Raw genomic sequence first — 15,801 nt, 5'->3', positions numbered from 1 at the left:
TCTAAACACAGTAAAGGAACAAAATAAAATAAAGTAGAACAAAAGTCAAGAAATAAATATGAAAAGGAATTTAAAATTACAAAAGTATAAAAAGATATGAAAGTATATACTATATATATTATATTTAAAGAAGGCAGCGTTGCTCCATCTCGTGCTGAAAGCTGCTCCTCGGTTTGTTTTATGTCTTCTCATGGAGCCGATAACCTTCTGGCTTTATCTGTCTCTTCCTCAGCAGCTCGTCTGTCTCCTCCTGGTTCTGTGTTCCTGTGTTCCTGTGGTTCTGTGGTCCTGTGGTCCTGTGTTCCTGTGTTCCTGTGTTGCTGTGGTTCTGTGTTCCTGTGGTTCTGTGTTCCTGTGTTCCTGTGGTTCTGTGTTCCTGTGGTTCTGTGTTCCTGTGTTCCTGTGGTTCTGTGGTTCTGTGGTTCTGTGTTCCTGTGGTTCTGTGGTTCTGTGGTCTGTGTTCCTGTGGTTCTGTGGTTCTGTGGTCTGTGTTCCTGTGTTGCTGTGGTTCTGTGTTCCTGTGTTGCTGTGGTTCTGTGTTCCTGTGGTTCTGTGTTCCTGTGGTTCTGTGGTTCTGTGTTCCTGTGGTTCTGTGTTCCTGTGGTTCTGTGGTTCTGTGATCCTGTGGTTCTGTGGTTCTGTGGTTCTGTGGTTCTGTGTTCCTGTGGTTCTGTGGTTCTGTGGTTCTGTGGTTCTGTGTTCCTGTGGTTCTGTGTTCCTGTGTTCCTGTGTTCCTGTGGTTCTGTGGTTCTGTGGTCTGTGTTCCTGTGTTGCTGTGGTTCTGTGTTCCTGTGGTTCTGTGTTCCTGTGGTTCTGTGGTTCTGTGTTCCTGTGGTTCTGTGTTCCTGTGGTTCTGTGTTTCTGTGTTCCTGTGGTTCTGTGTTCCTGTGGTTCTGTGGTTCTGTGGTTCTGTGGTCTGTGTTCCTGTGTTCCTGTGGTTCTGTGGTTCTGTGGTTCTGTGGTCTGTGATCCTGTGGTTCTGTGGTTCTGTGTTCCTGTGGTTCTATGGTTCTGTGTTCCTGTGATCCTGTGGTTCTGTGTTCCTGTGTTCCTGTGGTTCTGTGATCCTGTGATCCTGTGGTTCTGTGATCCTGTGGTTCTGTGGTTCTGTGATCCTGTGGTTCTGTGTTCCTGTGATCCTGTGGTTCTGTGGTCCTGTGGTTCTGTGTTCCTGTGGTTCTGTGGTTCTGTGTTCCTGTGGTCCTGTGTTCCTGTGGTTATGTGATCCTGTGGTTCTGTGATCCTGTGGTTCTGTGTTCCTGTGGTTCTGTGGTTCTGTGTTCCTGTGGTTCTGTGTTCCTGTGGTTCTGTGGTTCTGTGGTTCTGTGTTCTTGTGTTCCTGTGGTTCTGTGGTTCTGTGTTCCTGTGGTTCTGTGGTTTTGTGGTTCTGTGTTCCTGTGGTTCTGTGGTTCTGTGATCCTGTGGTTCTGTGTTCCTGTGGTTCTGTGTTCCTGTGGTCCTGTGGTTCTGTGGTTCTGTGTTCCTGTGGTCCTGTGGTTCTGTGTTCCTGTGGTTCTGTGTTCCTGTGGTCCTGTGGTTCTGTGGTTCTGTGGTTCTGTGGTCCTGTGGTTCTGTGTTCCTGTGGTTCTGTGTTCCTGTGGTCCTGTGGTTCTGTGGTTCTGTGTTCCTGTGGTCCTGTGGTTCTGTGTTCCTGTGGTTCTGTGGTTCTGTGGTCCTGTGGTTCTGTGGTTCTGTGTTCCTGTGGTTCTGTGGTTCTGTGGTTCTGTGATCCTGTGGTTCTGTGTTCCTGTGGTTCTGTGGTTCTGTGTTCCTGTGGTTCTGTGGTTCTGTGTTCCTGTGGTTCTGTGTTCCTGTGGTTCTGTGGTTCTGTGTTCCTGTGGTTCTGTGATCCTGTGGTTCTGTGTTCCTGTGGTTCTGTGGTTCTGTGTTCCTGTGGTTCTGTGGTTCTGTGGTTCTGTGTTCCTGTGGTTCTGTGGTTCTGTGGTTCTGTGGTCCTGTGGTTCTGTGGTCCTGTGGTTCTGTGGTTCTGTGTTCCTGTGGTTCTGTGGTTCTGTGTTCCTGTGGTTCTGTGTTCCTGTGGTTCTGTGGTTCTGTGGTTCTGTGATCCTGTGGTTCTGTGGTTCTGTGGTTCTGTGGTTCTGTGTTCCTGTGGTTCTGTGTTCCTGTGGTTCTGTGGTTCTGTGATCCTGTGGTTCTGTGATCCTGTGGTCCTGTGTTCCTGTGGTTCTGTGGTTCTGTGGTTCTGTGTTCCTGTGGTTCTGTGATCCTGTGGTTCTGTGTTCCTGTGGTTCTGTGGTTCTGTGTTCCTGTGGTTCTGTGGTTCTGTGGTTCTGTGGTTCTGTGTTCCTGTGGTTCTGTGATCCTGTGGTTCTGTGTTCCTGTGGTTCTGTGATCCTGTGGTTCTGTGTTCCTGTGGTTCTGTGGTTCTGTGATCCTGTGGTTCTGTGTTCCTGTGGTTCTGTGGTTCTGTGTTCCTGTGGTCCTGTGTTCCTGTGGTTCTGTGGTTCTGTGATCCTGTGGTTCTGTGTTCCTGTGGTTCTGTGGTTCTGTGTTCCTGTGGTCCTGTGTTCCTGTGGTTATGTGATCCTGTGGTTCTGTGATCCTGTGGTTCTGTGTTCCTGTGGTTCTGTGGTTCTGTGTTCCTGTGGTTCTGTGTTCCTGTGGTTCTGTGGTTCTGTGGTTCTGTGTTCTTGTGTTCCTGTGGTTCTGTGGTTCTGTGGTTCTGTGTTCCTGTGGTTCTGTGGTTTTGTGGTTCTGTGTTCCTGTGGTTCTGTGGTTCTGTGTTCCTGTGGTTCTGTGGTTCTGTGATCCTGTGGTTCTGTGGTTCTGTGGTTCTGTGTTCCTGTGGTTCTGTGGTTCTGTGATCCTGTGGTTCTGTGGTTCTGTGGTTCTGTGTTCCTGTGGTTCTGTGATCCTGTGGTTCTGTGGTTCTGTGGTTCTGTGTTCCTGTGGTTCTGTGTTCCTGTGGTTCTGTGGTTCTGTGTTCCTGTGGTTCTGTGTTCCTGTGGTTCTGTGGTTCTGTGTTCCTGTGGTTCTGTGTTCCTTTGGTTCTGTGTTCCTGTGGTTCTGTGGTTCTGTGTTCCTGTGGTTCTGTGATCCTGTGGTTCTGTGGTTCTGTGGTTCTGTGTTCCTGTGGTTCTGTGTTCCTGTGGTTCTGTGGTTCTGTGGTTCTGTGTTCCTGTGGTCCTGTGGTTCTGTGGTTCTGTGGTTCTGTGGTCCTGTGGTTCTGTGGTTCTGTGGTTCTGTGGTTCTGTCTCCCTCCTGGTTCTCTGTCTCTGTCAGCCTCTTAGGACGTTATGATGTGTTTATTTCATACTGATTTATGTTTTACTTCCTGAACTCCTAGATCTTATTTTCTCTCTCATTATTTCTTTCTGTCTCTCTCTCCCTTTTCTGTCTCCCCCTTCCCCCTCTTTCTTTTCTCCCCTTTCTCTCTCACTCTCTCTCCATTTCTCTCTCTATTTTCTCTCTCTCTCACATACTCTCTCTCCCTTTCTCTCTATTTTCTCTATCACTCTCTCTCTCCATTTCTCTCTCTATTTTCTCTCTCTCTCACATACTCCCTCTCCCTTTCTCTCTATTTTCTCTATCACTCTCTCTCTCTCCCTTTTCTCTCTCTCTCACACTCTCCCCTTTCTCTCTCTCACTCTCTCTCTCTATTTTCTCTCTCTCCCTCACTCTCCCCCCTTTCTCTCTCTTGCTTTGGGGTCTTGACTTCATCCCAGACGGGGCTTTAACTTCCTGCCGCCTCTTACAGATAACAGAATAATGCCTGACACACACACACACACACACACACACACACACACACACACACACACACACACACACACACACACACACACACACACAGCTGGTTTACATCCTCCACACTGAGTTGTTGATGAAGTGTTCTCTCACAGAACCAGAGCCACATGTTTGGTTGCTGTTGAAGGGAAACTCTTTGCTTTGGGAGTTTTTAAACTATGAAGTTTGATCGTTGTGAATTTAGTTAATTGCTCGTTAACTCGATGTCGTTAACTTGTTGTGAGTAAACACAGTTACATCATCAGCTAACGAGTATTTATGTAGCTCAACTCAGGACGTTTATGATATTTTAGCATTTTGTTCAGGAAGACAATCTAAACAGATTGAACACCACTAAGCGTGAATGAAAATATCTAACAACGTAAACTCTGTGCAACGTTTCCTCATGCAATGATTCATATGATGTGTTATACCTTTAAGAAATAAAGTCTTTACAGGAAACTATTTGGTTTGGTTTAGAAACCAAAACTACTTAGTTTATCGGGAAATAATTTGTTAGGTTTAGGAAAATATCGTGAAATTCTTAGTGCGTGAAATACTTTGTTTTAGGAAAAGATGTTGAAGTACTTCGTTAGGTTTAGGAGAAGATCGTTAAACACTTCGTTAGGTTTAAGAAGAGATCGTGAAATACTTTGTTTTAGGAAAAGATGTTGAAATACTTTGTTAGATTTAAGAAAAGATGTTGAAATACTTTGTTAAGTTTAGGAAAAGTTTGTGAAATACTTCGTTAGTTTTAGAAAAGAGCGTGAAATAATTTGTTTGGTTTAGGAAAATATCGTGAAATTCTTAGTTAGGGTCAAGAAAAAATCGTGAAATACTTTGTTTTAGGAAAAGATGTTGAAATACTTCGGTAGGTTTCGGAAAAGATCGTGAAATACTTCGTTAGTTTTAGGAAAACATCGTAAAATATTTAGCTAGGTTTAGGAAAGGAACGTTGTTTGGGTTCAAATAACAAGTAATTACATTACACAAGTCACGTGACAGAAACATCCCACAGTGACTTGTCTTTGTGGTTTTTATACTTCCCCGTCCATGTTTACGTCGATAACACATTAATAATTAGATGTCTACGAGCTACGGCCCATCATTAGGTTTAGACTGCTGCGTGAGACCAGCCTCATGCTAGCATTCCCGTTTACCAAAGATTTGTCCCGATGAAGGTTTAAGGACGTATTTCTGTCTCATGATCGGAGGTTTCGGGCCTTCGTGAACCGTTTACGAGGTTTCGTGTCTAGACTTTACGACATAAGCGTCAGAGCTAGATTAAGCTGCACAACTGGATATTCAAAGACAACGAGGATGTTATTTATTTTGAAACCGAACCCAGAAGTCTTTTCCCCTCTTACCGAAAAAGGGAACGCTGAGTGGAGGCTCCATTCTTCTCCAATCTGGCCTCCTAAATGTCCCATTAACTCTTCATCCATCACGTTGAACCAACATTTAACGTCAATGCCGGAACAGATTGCTGGCTTTCTAAAGATTAAAAAAAATTGGGAGGAAATTGGCATTTTTATTCATTGGAGAATGCAGGAACACTCGGTCCTGAGGCGCACAGGAAGGAGCTCTTTAAGAGCGACATGGTGCGTTCATGTGGGAAGGAAAGTTGGGGAAAACACCGGAAGAAAATTGGACTTAACCATTTTAAAAACCATCCTATTTTTAGACCCTTTCCTCAAAAATGTCATACCCAAACTAAAAAGGGTGTATCTCTGCAACCACTAGGGCTGTTTGAATAATGTTGGTGTTATAATAAAAGGTACACATGTGAGATTTAGTTCAGATGTGTAAATATCAGTCTATATGTTACTGGTTAAGAGTAAATGAAGATGACACACAGAAAAAAATGAAAATGTTTCAGGTCCGCCTAGAAAGAAATCACTTTCAGGATGATTATTTCTCTGAAATGATGCAGCTGTAAGGTCCAACTCTAACCCAAACCATAACACAATATGTGAACATTCAATATGTGAACATTCAATATGTGAACATTATCTAACCCAAATCATAGCACAGTATGTGAACATTCAATATGTGAACATTCAATATGTGAACATTCTCTAACCCAAATCATAGCACAATATGTGAACATTCTCTAACCCAAATCATAGCACAATATGTGAACATTCTCTAACCCAAATCATAGCACAATATGTGAACATTCTCTAACCCAAATCATAGCTCAATATGTGAACATTCTCTCTGCTTTACTTGATAAAGTGAAGCAGAACAAAGTTAGAGAGGGTTTAGAACAGAGAACATTCAGGCGAGGTCTCCAACATTTGCATTGGGGCCCATTTGCGCACATCTGTGACATTTGAATTTTCTCATGTACCAAACCATATATTTCACTTGTATATTACTTATGGTGTTCAATACATCCAAATTGGGCTTTTTTCTTCTTCTCATAAAACAAGCTATGACTTACAGTTTCATATGACAATCGCTCAGTCTTTCCCTCTAGGGGGTGATTGGATTTTAGTAGCTGGAAATCTAAATTTTTCACACGCATTATTTCTCGACTCGATGCATCAAAACATCACTTTGTTTTTTTTTGTTGGTCTCAAAACAAACAGCGAGCGAGTCGGCGGCCTTAATCCCTCATGGAGCCCTGCTGCTTTTTAAAAAAGGGCAAAGGGGTCAGAAAGGTCACCGCTCAGGGGTCAGCAGACAATTTTTTGGTGTGTGTGTGTTAAAAGGGTTTCGAGTGGCAGCTCAGTGACCGGGAAAGAAAGTCCAGATGCTGAGGAATTTTGTCTTTACTGGGAATCCTGTGAGAGGTCATGAGAACGGCAGGAAAACACAAACACACGTCTTTTTACATACTTTTCAAGTCTTCACAGATAGCACAGACTTTATTTTATCAACTTCATCCACATGTTTAAGGATTTTGCAGTAAATTCTGTTCTTACTCGGCTGTTTTTCCCCCCCCTGCAAACGGTTCAAATTCGATATCTCTTGATACCGAGAAGCTGTACGCCGTCCAGAAATTCCTTCTAGCTGGAAAGAAAAGGCCTCTGGAGCAACATTAAGTCACCTTCCATTTAAAACACAATTAAACAAACAATAGAAATGAAATACTGCAGCGGCCAGCTGTTAAAGGGCTTTCACACCTTGAGTTTGTGTTCTTCGGGCTCAGCGATGGTGGAAAAGTTTACGTCACGATTACAGGCGATCATGGGGCTCATAAAGGAAATCTATCCACCGGTCCTGTATAGCGAAACATTAATGGAGTTAAAACACAGAAATGACCGTATGGAAGTCTATAGCTGCCATTATGGAAATTGTTCATAATTTTCCTGTTTTTTGTGTGTGCATGTTGTGTCACAAAAAGTAAATTATACTCTAAAATAACATCCAATTTTCAATTTTAATGTTTGGAAAATAAAATGCAGGCCAAATAAAAAATGTCCTGATTTACAGTAAATCAGACAAATCTGTTATTTTTTTACATTTTGGCAAATTAAATGTCTTTTGATGCTACCTATAACGTTTCAGTCTTTCTTTTTCTGTATATTAGATTGTGGCTCTACTTAAAAAATAAAAAACGTAAAAATGCAAGCAAGTTCTGAAGATATAAGGAATCCGGATATTATAAAAAACACATAATTTTCATAAAAAATTATCTAAAATTTGTAAATTTGAAATAAGCAGTTTTACAAGATTAAACAGAAATTCCACATGCATTATTATTTTGACTTTCAAATGTAACAATTTTAATTGGACTTTATATTCTACATTTTTATTTTGTCATACATTGTGCACAAAAGCAAAATACAATTCCAACTTCTTTTAAATGGTTGTTATTTATTATTGGCGGCCATCGACTTCCATACCCATCAGACGTTTGTCCTCGCTTGGCTCCGCCTCCCTTCCGGCTGTCAAACGTCAGCGTTTGTGTCGGTGTAAAGGTGAACGCTTGTGTTTTGGGGTCATTTCCTGTTTTGGTCCAGACTTCTTTATTAATTAAGTCTGCAACAGAGAGGACGGAGGCGTGCATTGCATTTATCTGAACTCTGGCGCTGTTCCCACATGGATTATTAACCCCTTGAGCCAAATAAAAGTTTGTTTAGTTAGTTATTTTGTTGCAGAATAAATGAACCGGTGTTAAAAGATACAATGTCACACATTTAACTGTCTCGTCTTTGGCATTAAATTCACTTTTCATCCTGACGCATTTTTGGTAAAAACACCGGCGCCAATTTTCTTTGCCTCGCAGTCCGTGACCACGAGCTCCGTCCCCAAAAACCACAGAAGAAGAAGAAGAAGAAGAAGCAGCTCGGTTTGCAGGAAGCTCCATTCGCTCTTCATCCGTCTTCATTCCCACTTTTAAAACGCTTCGATCGATCGCTACAGAAACCTTTCATTCCGTTAACGGCTTGAGTTCTGGAACTTTAAAAAGTCTTGGATATCGTTTCTTTCCTTCTTTTCTTCATCCTCCCATCAGAGGGTCGTGGACGACTTGCCTTTGGAGGAGAGCACCTGTCTGAACCTCCGCTTCAGCTCCTGCATGTTGGGGGATTTGGGCCGGGCCAGGTGGAGGCCTCCTCTCCGCTTCTCCCCGTTGCCGCCGCCCAGCGCCCGGATCACCTGCAACCCAGAGACCAGTCACCAGAGTCACCCACTGGGATGAAACCAGTAGGAAGCTCCGCACCTTTGAGGCGTCTCTCTCTTTGAAGCTGCTTAACTTGAGAGGAAACCTTTTTTATTAAGAATAAAAATGCTCCACCAATTTAGCGTCTGGAGCCAAACAATTGAGTTAAATCTTAAAATTGTATGATAATAATAATGATACTATTCCACCTGGTGTTTATATTATTGTGGATTTCACATTACTGCTTTATTATTCTGAATAGGAATCACATCATTTATATATTGTTTTGTTCCAACTAATAAAAGATATATTCTTGAAGGAACGATACAAATAAATACATAAAAAAGTACATTTTAAAGCTGCATTGAAAGATATTTTAGATTAAACTTGTGCAAACACAACAACAACTAACATTTTCATTAATTAAGAGTATTTTTTGGACATCAGATAAACATAAATCCAACTTTAAACTCCTTTTTGCTCTGTTTTTGGTCTCCTCCGACTCTCTTTAGTGGCTCATTGCTCCATTTAGTTCACCAGCTTTGTCTGTTTTCTGTTTGATGCTCACAATGTAGGGATCAGTAGGCTCATCTAACCTGTTTGTTGTTGTTGTTGCTGCTTAAATCTGTTAAAAAACAGATCCAGAAAAACCCAAACGATGAGCTGAAAGATGCTAAAGAACTACGGGGAGCTGCACAATCGTTAATATGGATCATATTGATTATCGCAGCTTTTAAAGCACCAGATTACGTGAAGCGAAACGAAGGTTTGGGAAAGGAAAACTCACAACAACACAAAGAGCCGGTGGGAAAAACCCTCACATCGCTCCAGCAGTTAAACAAATATACAGATCGGACCAATATGGGCTGGCGAAGCTCTTTCTGACCAAAAATACATATATTCGTTTCTCTGGGCACCAGCTGGGAAATAGCCTCTAATTCCCACAGGAAGAGAAAAAAAATCCCGTAATTAAAGTTTGTTGAAATCTTGCCCACAATGCAACAGAAAGGTCTCACCTCCTGACAGAGATGCAGGAAGCTGGCGTGGACTCCCTCGTGGTTCTCTCTGGCCGAGGCCTCGAAGTAAACGCCTCCTGTGGGCAGAGACGCGTTTATCTCTCAGATAACGCTGCATTCCTGGGTCATTAGGCAGCAGGCAGGATATACTCAACGTGTGTGTGTGAGTGCGTGTGTGTGTGTGTGTGTGTGTGTTATAATCGGCCAGTTTCTACTGTGGGAAAAGTCAGTTTTAACGTGTTTTTAACTGCATTTTTTTTACAGTTTCCTGATCAGGTTTCTGCACAAGAAGCAAACATCTTCTTTTAAATGTCATGGAGGAGAATGAAGGGAAGACAAAATATACAATACAACCTAGAGGAGGATGCAAAAGAAGGAGAATAAAAAGTGGGAAAGGCAGAGTCCCTGGCCTCGTGATGGAAAATGTTTCCAGATGTTTCTTATTACGCCTGAACGTGTCATTTAAGTACAATCATTTCACTCTGGAGACATTTTTTAAACGTTGAATTAGAACTAAACTCATGAGGTCTAATAACAGCCTCCTACTTATCTCTGACAGCGGCGTATGCAGTAGTGGAAGAAGAGGAAGAGGAAGAGGAGAAACATTAATGTGGAAAAGGAAGTGAGAGGAAGAAGAAGAGCAACAACAACGTGGAAGTGGAAGAGGAACTAAGAGGAGGAACAACAACGTGTAAAAGGAAGTGAAAGCGGAAAAAGAAGACCAACAGCGTGGAAAAGGAAGTGAAAAAGGGAGAAGAAGAGCAACAACAATGTGCAAAATGAAGAAGAAGAAGAAGAAGAAGAAGAAGAAGAAGAAGAAGAAGAAGAAGAAGAAGAAGAAGAAGAAGAAGAAGAAGAAGAAGAAGAAGAAGGGAAGGGAAGGGAAGAGGAAGAGCAGCAACATTAATGTGGAAAAGGAAGGGAAGAGGAGCGAAAATGAAGTGGAAGAGAAAGGGAAGAGGAGCAATATTAATGTGGAAAAGGAAGTGGAAGAAAGAACTGGAAGGAAAGAAGAAGACCAACAACAATGTGCAAAAGGAAGTGAGAGGAAGAAGAAGAAGGGAAGAGGAGCAACATTAATATGGAAAAGGAAGTGGAAGAGGAAGGCAAGAGGAAGAGGAGCAACATTAATGTGGAAAAGGAAGTGGAAGAGGAAGTGGAAGGGAAGAGGAAGTGAGAGGAAGAAGAGCAACATTAATGTGGAAAAGGAAGGGAAGAAGAGCAAAAATGAAGTGGAAGAGAAAGGGAAGAGGAGCAATATTAATGTGAAAAAGGAAGTGGAAGAAAGAACTGGAAGGAAAGAAGAAGAAGACCAACAACAATGTGCAAAAGGAAGTGAGAGGAAGAAGAAGAAGGGAAGAGGAGCAACAATAATGTGGAAAAGGAAGTAGAAGAGGAAGTGAGAGGAAGAGGAGCAACATTAATGTGGAAAAGAAAGTGGAAGAGGAAGTGGAAGGGAAGAGGAAGTGAGAGGAAGAAGAGCAACATTAATGTGGAAAAGGAAGGGAAGAAGAGCAAAAATGAAGTGGAAGAGAAAGGGAAGAGGAGCAATATTAATGTGGAAAATGAAGTGGAAGAAAGAACTGGAAGGAAAGAAGAAGAAGACCAACAACAATGTGTAAAAGGAAGTGAGAGGAAGAAGAAGAAGGGAAGAGGAGCAACAATAATGTGGAAAAGGAAGTGGAAGAGGAAGTGAGAGGAAGAGGAGCAACATTAATGTGGAAAAGAAAGTGGAAGAGGAAGGCAAGAGGAAGAGGAGCAACATTAATGTGGAAAGGAAGTGGAAGAGGAAGAAGAGCAACAACAACGTGGAAAAGGAAGTGAGAGGAAGAAGAAGAAGGGAAGAGGAGCAACAATAATGTGGAAAAGGAAGTGGAAGAGGAAGTGAGAGGAAGAGGAGCAACATTAATGTGGAAAAGGAAGTGGAAGAGGAAGGCAAGAGGAAGAGGAGCAACATTAATGTGGAAAGGAAGTGGAAGAGGAAGAAGAGCAACAACAACGTGGAAAAGGAAGAGGAAGGCAAGAGGAAGAGGAGCAACATTAATGTGGAAGAGGAAGGCAAGAGGAAGAGGAGCAACATTAATGTGGAAGAGGAAGGGAAGAGGAAGAGGAAGAGGAGGGGTGATGAGGAAGACGACGCCCCACCCAGAGAAGCCGCTAGCGTCTCTCCTTCGTCGGCCGGCACCTGTCTGGCTCTCAGCAGGTCGCTCTTGTTTCCGACCTGCAGCAGATTACAGATTACAGGATGAGCTCCTGAGGGGATTAAGGTCGGAGGGTACCGACTCCAGACATGGAGAGACTTAACAGAGCTCATTTATATGCATATATTTATATTTATATATACATAGATCAATATTCTACACATTGTGCTCACTAACCAGTATGACGGGGATGTTCCCAGAGGGGTGTATGCGGCGGACGTGCTGGTACAGCGGCTGGATGGTGCGGTAGCTGTTGTGGTCCGTGATGGAGAACACCAGTACGTAGCCGTCCGCCCAGTAGATGGACCTGGGAGGGTAACATGTGATCCAACATGTTATCCAACATGTGATCCAACATGTGATCCAACATGTTATCACAATGTGTTGCTTTTTTATTGTGTAATTCATATTTAAAGTGATCCGACCTGTTGATCTGCTCCTGGCAGTACAGGCCGTCAGCGTCGTCCTGGAAACCAAATAAAGGGTCAGACAAGACACATATTATGGGATGTAAATGTATGAAAAACATTTTCTACATGTTCATTCACTTTTTGGCGATAAAACGTAAACTAAATCAACATACTTGTGCTTTACCGTAAAAGCCGGGCTACGAGACGCTACTACCTTCAGTCAGTGTCCCCGTTAGCTCCCCGCTGTAGCCAGCTGGGGCTCCTGCTAGCGCTCCGATACTTCCCCGCTAACTTCCGCTAGCTATCCGCTAACTTCCGCTAGCTCTCCGCTAACTTCCGCTAGCTCTCTGCTAACTTCCGCTAGCTCCTTGAAAACCACCGAAGGTAGCGGGACCAGGCTCGACACCCGACTTGGGCAGGTGGGACGCGGGCAGTAGCAGCAGCAGCGCTAGCTAGCAGCAGCGCTGCTCCTAGCATGCTACAGCGGGGACACTGACCGGAGGTAGGAGCGGCTTGTAACCCGACTTTTACGGTACTTTAGCCGTGTTTTTCCATTTTGTTCTACTTTTCCACGACCAATAAACTGGAATTATTGTGCTTACTTTTTACATATGAAAACACATGATGTTATGCATTAAAATACTACTAATCTACCCGGTAAAGTATCTCAAATTAGCTCCACATTGACGAACTACAATGTAAAAATGCTCGTACATGTATTCATTCGTGATAAAAAAGAATAATATTCTATAATAATGCAACACTTTCAAAAGAGCCATTACATAATGAGTACTTTTAATCATATAAGTATATTTTAGATTGTTTTCTTAGTCCAAAAACCCCAAAATATGTTCAATATGCAATGATATAAAATGGAAAAAATAAGCAAATGCTCCAATTTGAGAAGTTTAAACCAAAAAAAAATCATGTTTTCCTTTGATTTATAACTTTAAGTGACATTTAAAGTTTCTGTCACTCTACTCAGTAACATGTTCAGTCCTCATTACGCGGGTGAAATGCTTTGAATCCTATTTTAAAACACTTCCTTGCTCCTTTGATGCATAGCACCAGTGAGGGACTGGTATTCCAGCTATCATCTGGACAAACTGGTTTTAGAATAACCGGCTTTACTGGTGCGACGATTGCTGCATTCTTCACGAGTAAAGTGAATTAGCAGGTGGTGATTTTACTAAAAAAGGCACATTGCCAAGGCAAATGTTTATGGACACACACCAGCTGTTGGAATGTATGACCCCCGACCCACCAGACCACCCAGTCGTCAGTTGGGGAACAATTAGACTTCAGGTTGGGCCGATCCTTGAAAAACATATTTTTTCCCACAATCAAGGAGGTGAAGATGAGTTTGATTGCTTCCATTTAGGATTAAAAAAACAAATCCTAAACGGCGGCTTCTAACGATCTTCCAGGAGCTCAGTATCTTCTCGACCTCAAACACCAATTATTTCTGTCTATCTCCCTTATCTCCCCCCAGACGGGGGAGGAAATGAGCAGCTCCTCTTTTTTGTAAACAGACTGCCGGTGTGCAGCAGGGTGAGCCGAGTGGCACGTTGTGCTCATTATACCCGAGGAGACGGCCCTGAGGTCACTTCCTCCACAGCAAATACATTCCTGAAGCTGCTTTCAAGATTTAAAAAAGATCTTTGATGAGTTCAACTTTTACATAAAGCTTAAAGCAACAACGTCCAACAAAGACCTCGACTTTTTGAACGTTTCTAGCTTTAACACACACGTCGAAGTGTCATGTGTTAAAGCTGCATTCTCTCTCCTGACGACCAGGGGGTGACTCCTCTGGTTGTATAGAAGTATATGCTTCATGTGTTAAAGCTGCATTCTCTCTCCTGACGACCAGGGGGTGACTCCTCTGGTTGTATAGAAGTATATGCTTCATGTGTTAAAGCTGCATTCTCTCTCCTAACCACCAGGAGGTGACTCCTCTGGTTGTATAGAAGTATATGCTTCATGTGTTAAAGCTGCATTCTCTCTCCTGACGACCAGGGGGTGACTCCTCTGGTTGTATAGAAGTATATGCTTCATGTGTTAAAGCTGCATTCTCTCTCCTAACCACCAGGGGGTGACTCCTCTGGTTGTATAGAAGTATATGCTTCATGTGTTAAAGCTGCATTCTCTCTCCTGACGACTAGGGGGTGACTCCTCTGGTTGTATAGAAGTATATGCTTCATGTGTTAAAGCTGCATTCTCTCTCCTAACCACCAGGGGGCGACTCCTCTGGTTGTATAGAAGTATATGCTTCATGTGTTAAAGCTGCATTCTCTCTCCTGACCACCAGGGGGCGACTCCTCTGGTTGTATAGAAGTCTATACTTCATGTGTTAAAGCTGCATTCTCTCTCCTGACCACCAGGGTGATTTTTCGTGTTTTGCAGGTATTTGCCGGGACTCGAGTCACCCGGTTTGAATCAGACAATACCAAACAAACTGTGGCATCTGGTCACCATGTGGGAAACAAAATGCTCTGATTCAAAACCAGATACGGCTGAACATCTCAAATACATTTAGCTGTGAAGCCTAGAAGAAGAAAAAACACACAGATACACTTAACTTGTGCATCTTGACGGACAAAAAGAACTACGGTGGCCTGCAGGTATATTTAGGATGCTAGCACAACGAGGAGCTGATCAACACTTCTTCTACATGACGGAATAATTGTAACACAAAAGCTTTTGGCTGATCGTTCTTTTGCGAACAAAATGGCCGACTGATTTAGGTTTCACTTTCCTCTACATGTTCACAGATGTGTTGAGAAAGTTTGCAGCTTTTTACTCGCGATTATATTATATCGGACGTACAATAACGAGCGTAGTAGCCGTCAAGTCGAGTGTCCTTCACTGCACCACAGCGTCCCTCTCTCTATCTCTCTCTCTCTCTCTCTCTCTCTCTCTCCCTCCCTCCATTGGTTTACCTGGAGAGCGACACAGGGAGTGTCCTGGATCTGAAGCGACACTTCCTCCCCATCCAGTGTGACCTTTCTGGAGTAGAGCGCTCCTGGGGAGAATGAAAGGGATGAGATGAATGGATGAATGGATGAATGGATGAGAGGATCAATGGGGAAATGCATTCACGTGCCTCGTGTTTATTTCAGAAACTCACCTGTGTTCGCCTCGTAGTCCCCGATGAACCTCTTGGTCAGAAACCTGACAATTAGAGCTGAAAAGGAGAAAAGAAAACTACAAACTCAAGATAGTTTATGGAAAATGTTCTAAATATTTGAAGTAAAAGCAAATATCTAGATTCTCAAAGTTCTTGTATTTGGAATAAGTAAGATATATATTTATGCTGCAACCTGCTGACTTAAACTGTTGCAGCAACTTTCTCTTTTTTTTTTTTTAAACTTGATGAGCCAAACAAACGAGCCCAAAGTCTGAGGAGAGGAAATGATTCACCAATACCCCGGAATATGATGTCGCAATCCTCTGTGCGTCATGTTTGCATTGGTGGATGATTGTGTCACAAATCTCTTGTTTTTCTGAATCTTCCCGACTTTTTGTGAAGCCAGTTTCATCTTTCGGGAGACGTTTTTGTTTCCTCATTTGTTTCCCAACGATTTTACACATTTCATTTTGCGATCTTGTGAATATGGGAGATTCACTCACAGGAGGCAGTTTAGAAGAAAGAAGCGTCACAATCGGGGCAGAAAAAGCTGAGATATCCTCACTTTTAGTCAAACTTCAAAAACCGCAGAATCCTACATTTCCCATAATGCAACTTGGCACCTTCTTTCGGTAAAACCTTCTCTCCCTTCCACGTCTTTCTGACTTTACACCTCTGGTTTGTAATG

At 42.8% G+C, this 15,801-nt stretch overlaps 1 protein-coding gene across 1 annotated transcript in view; it reads right to left on the bottom strand.

Annotated features, from left to right (window-relative positions):
• Window positions 1-8,176: 8,176 nt before the first annotated feature.
• Window positions 8,177-15,801, bottom strand: part of rasl11a (RAS-like, family 11, member A) — a gene marked incomplete at its 5' end in the record, with an annotated part of 8,761 nt that continues 1,136 nt past the window's right edge. Inside the window, 7 exons of the mRNA XM_079214746.1 lie at window positions 8,177-8,355; window positions 9,376-9,452; window positions 11,521-11,596; window positions 11,754-11,883; window positions 12,002-12,042; window positions 14,926-15,008; window positions 15,114-15,170. Coding sequence (XP_079070872.1) covers window positions 8,209-8,355; window positions 9,376-9,452; window positions 11,521-11,596; window positions 11,754-11,883; window positions 12,002-12,042; window positions 14,926-15,008; window positions 15,114-15,170 — 611 coding nt within the window. The 3' untranslated portion in view covers window positions 8,177-8,208. The remainder of the gene's footprint in view (window positions 8,356-9,375; window positions 9,453-11,520; window positions 11,597-11,753; window positions 11,884-12,001; window positions 12,043-14,925; window positions 15,009-15,113; window positions 15,171-15,801) is intronic.

This window comes from Taurulus bubalis (genome assembly GCF_910589615.1).
Source record: "Taurulus bubalis genome assembly, chromosome: 3".
Classification (NCBI taxonomy): Eukaryota; Metazoa; Chordata; class Actinopteri; order Perciformes; family Cottidae; genus Taurulus; species Taurulus bubalis.
The sequence above is the reverse complement of the archived record's forward strand: the minus strand, read 5'-3'. Positions and strand labels throughout refer to the sequence as shown.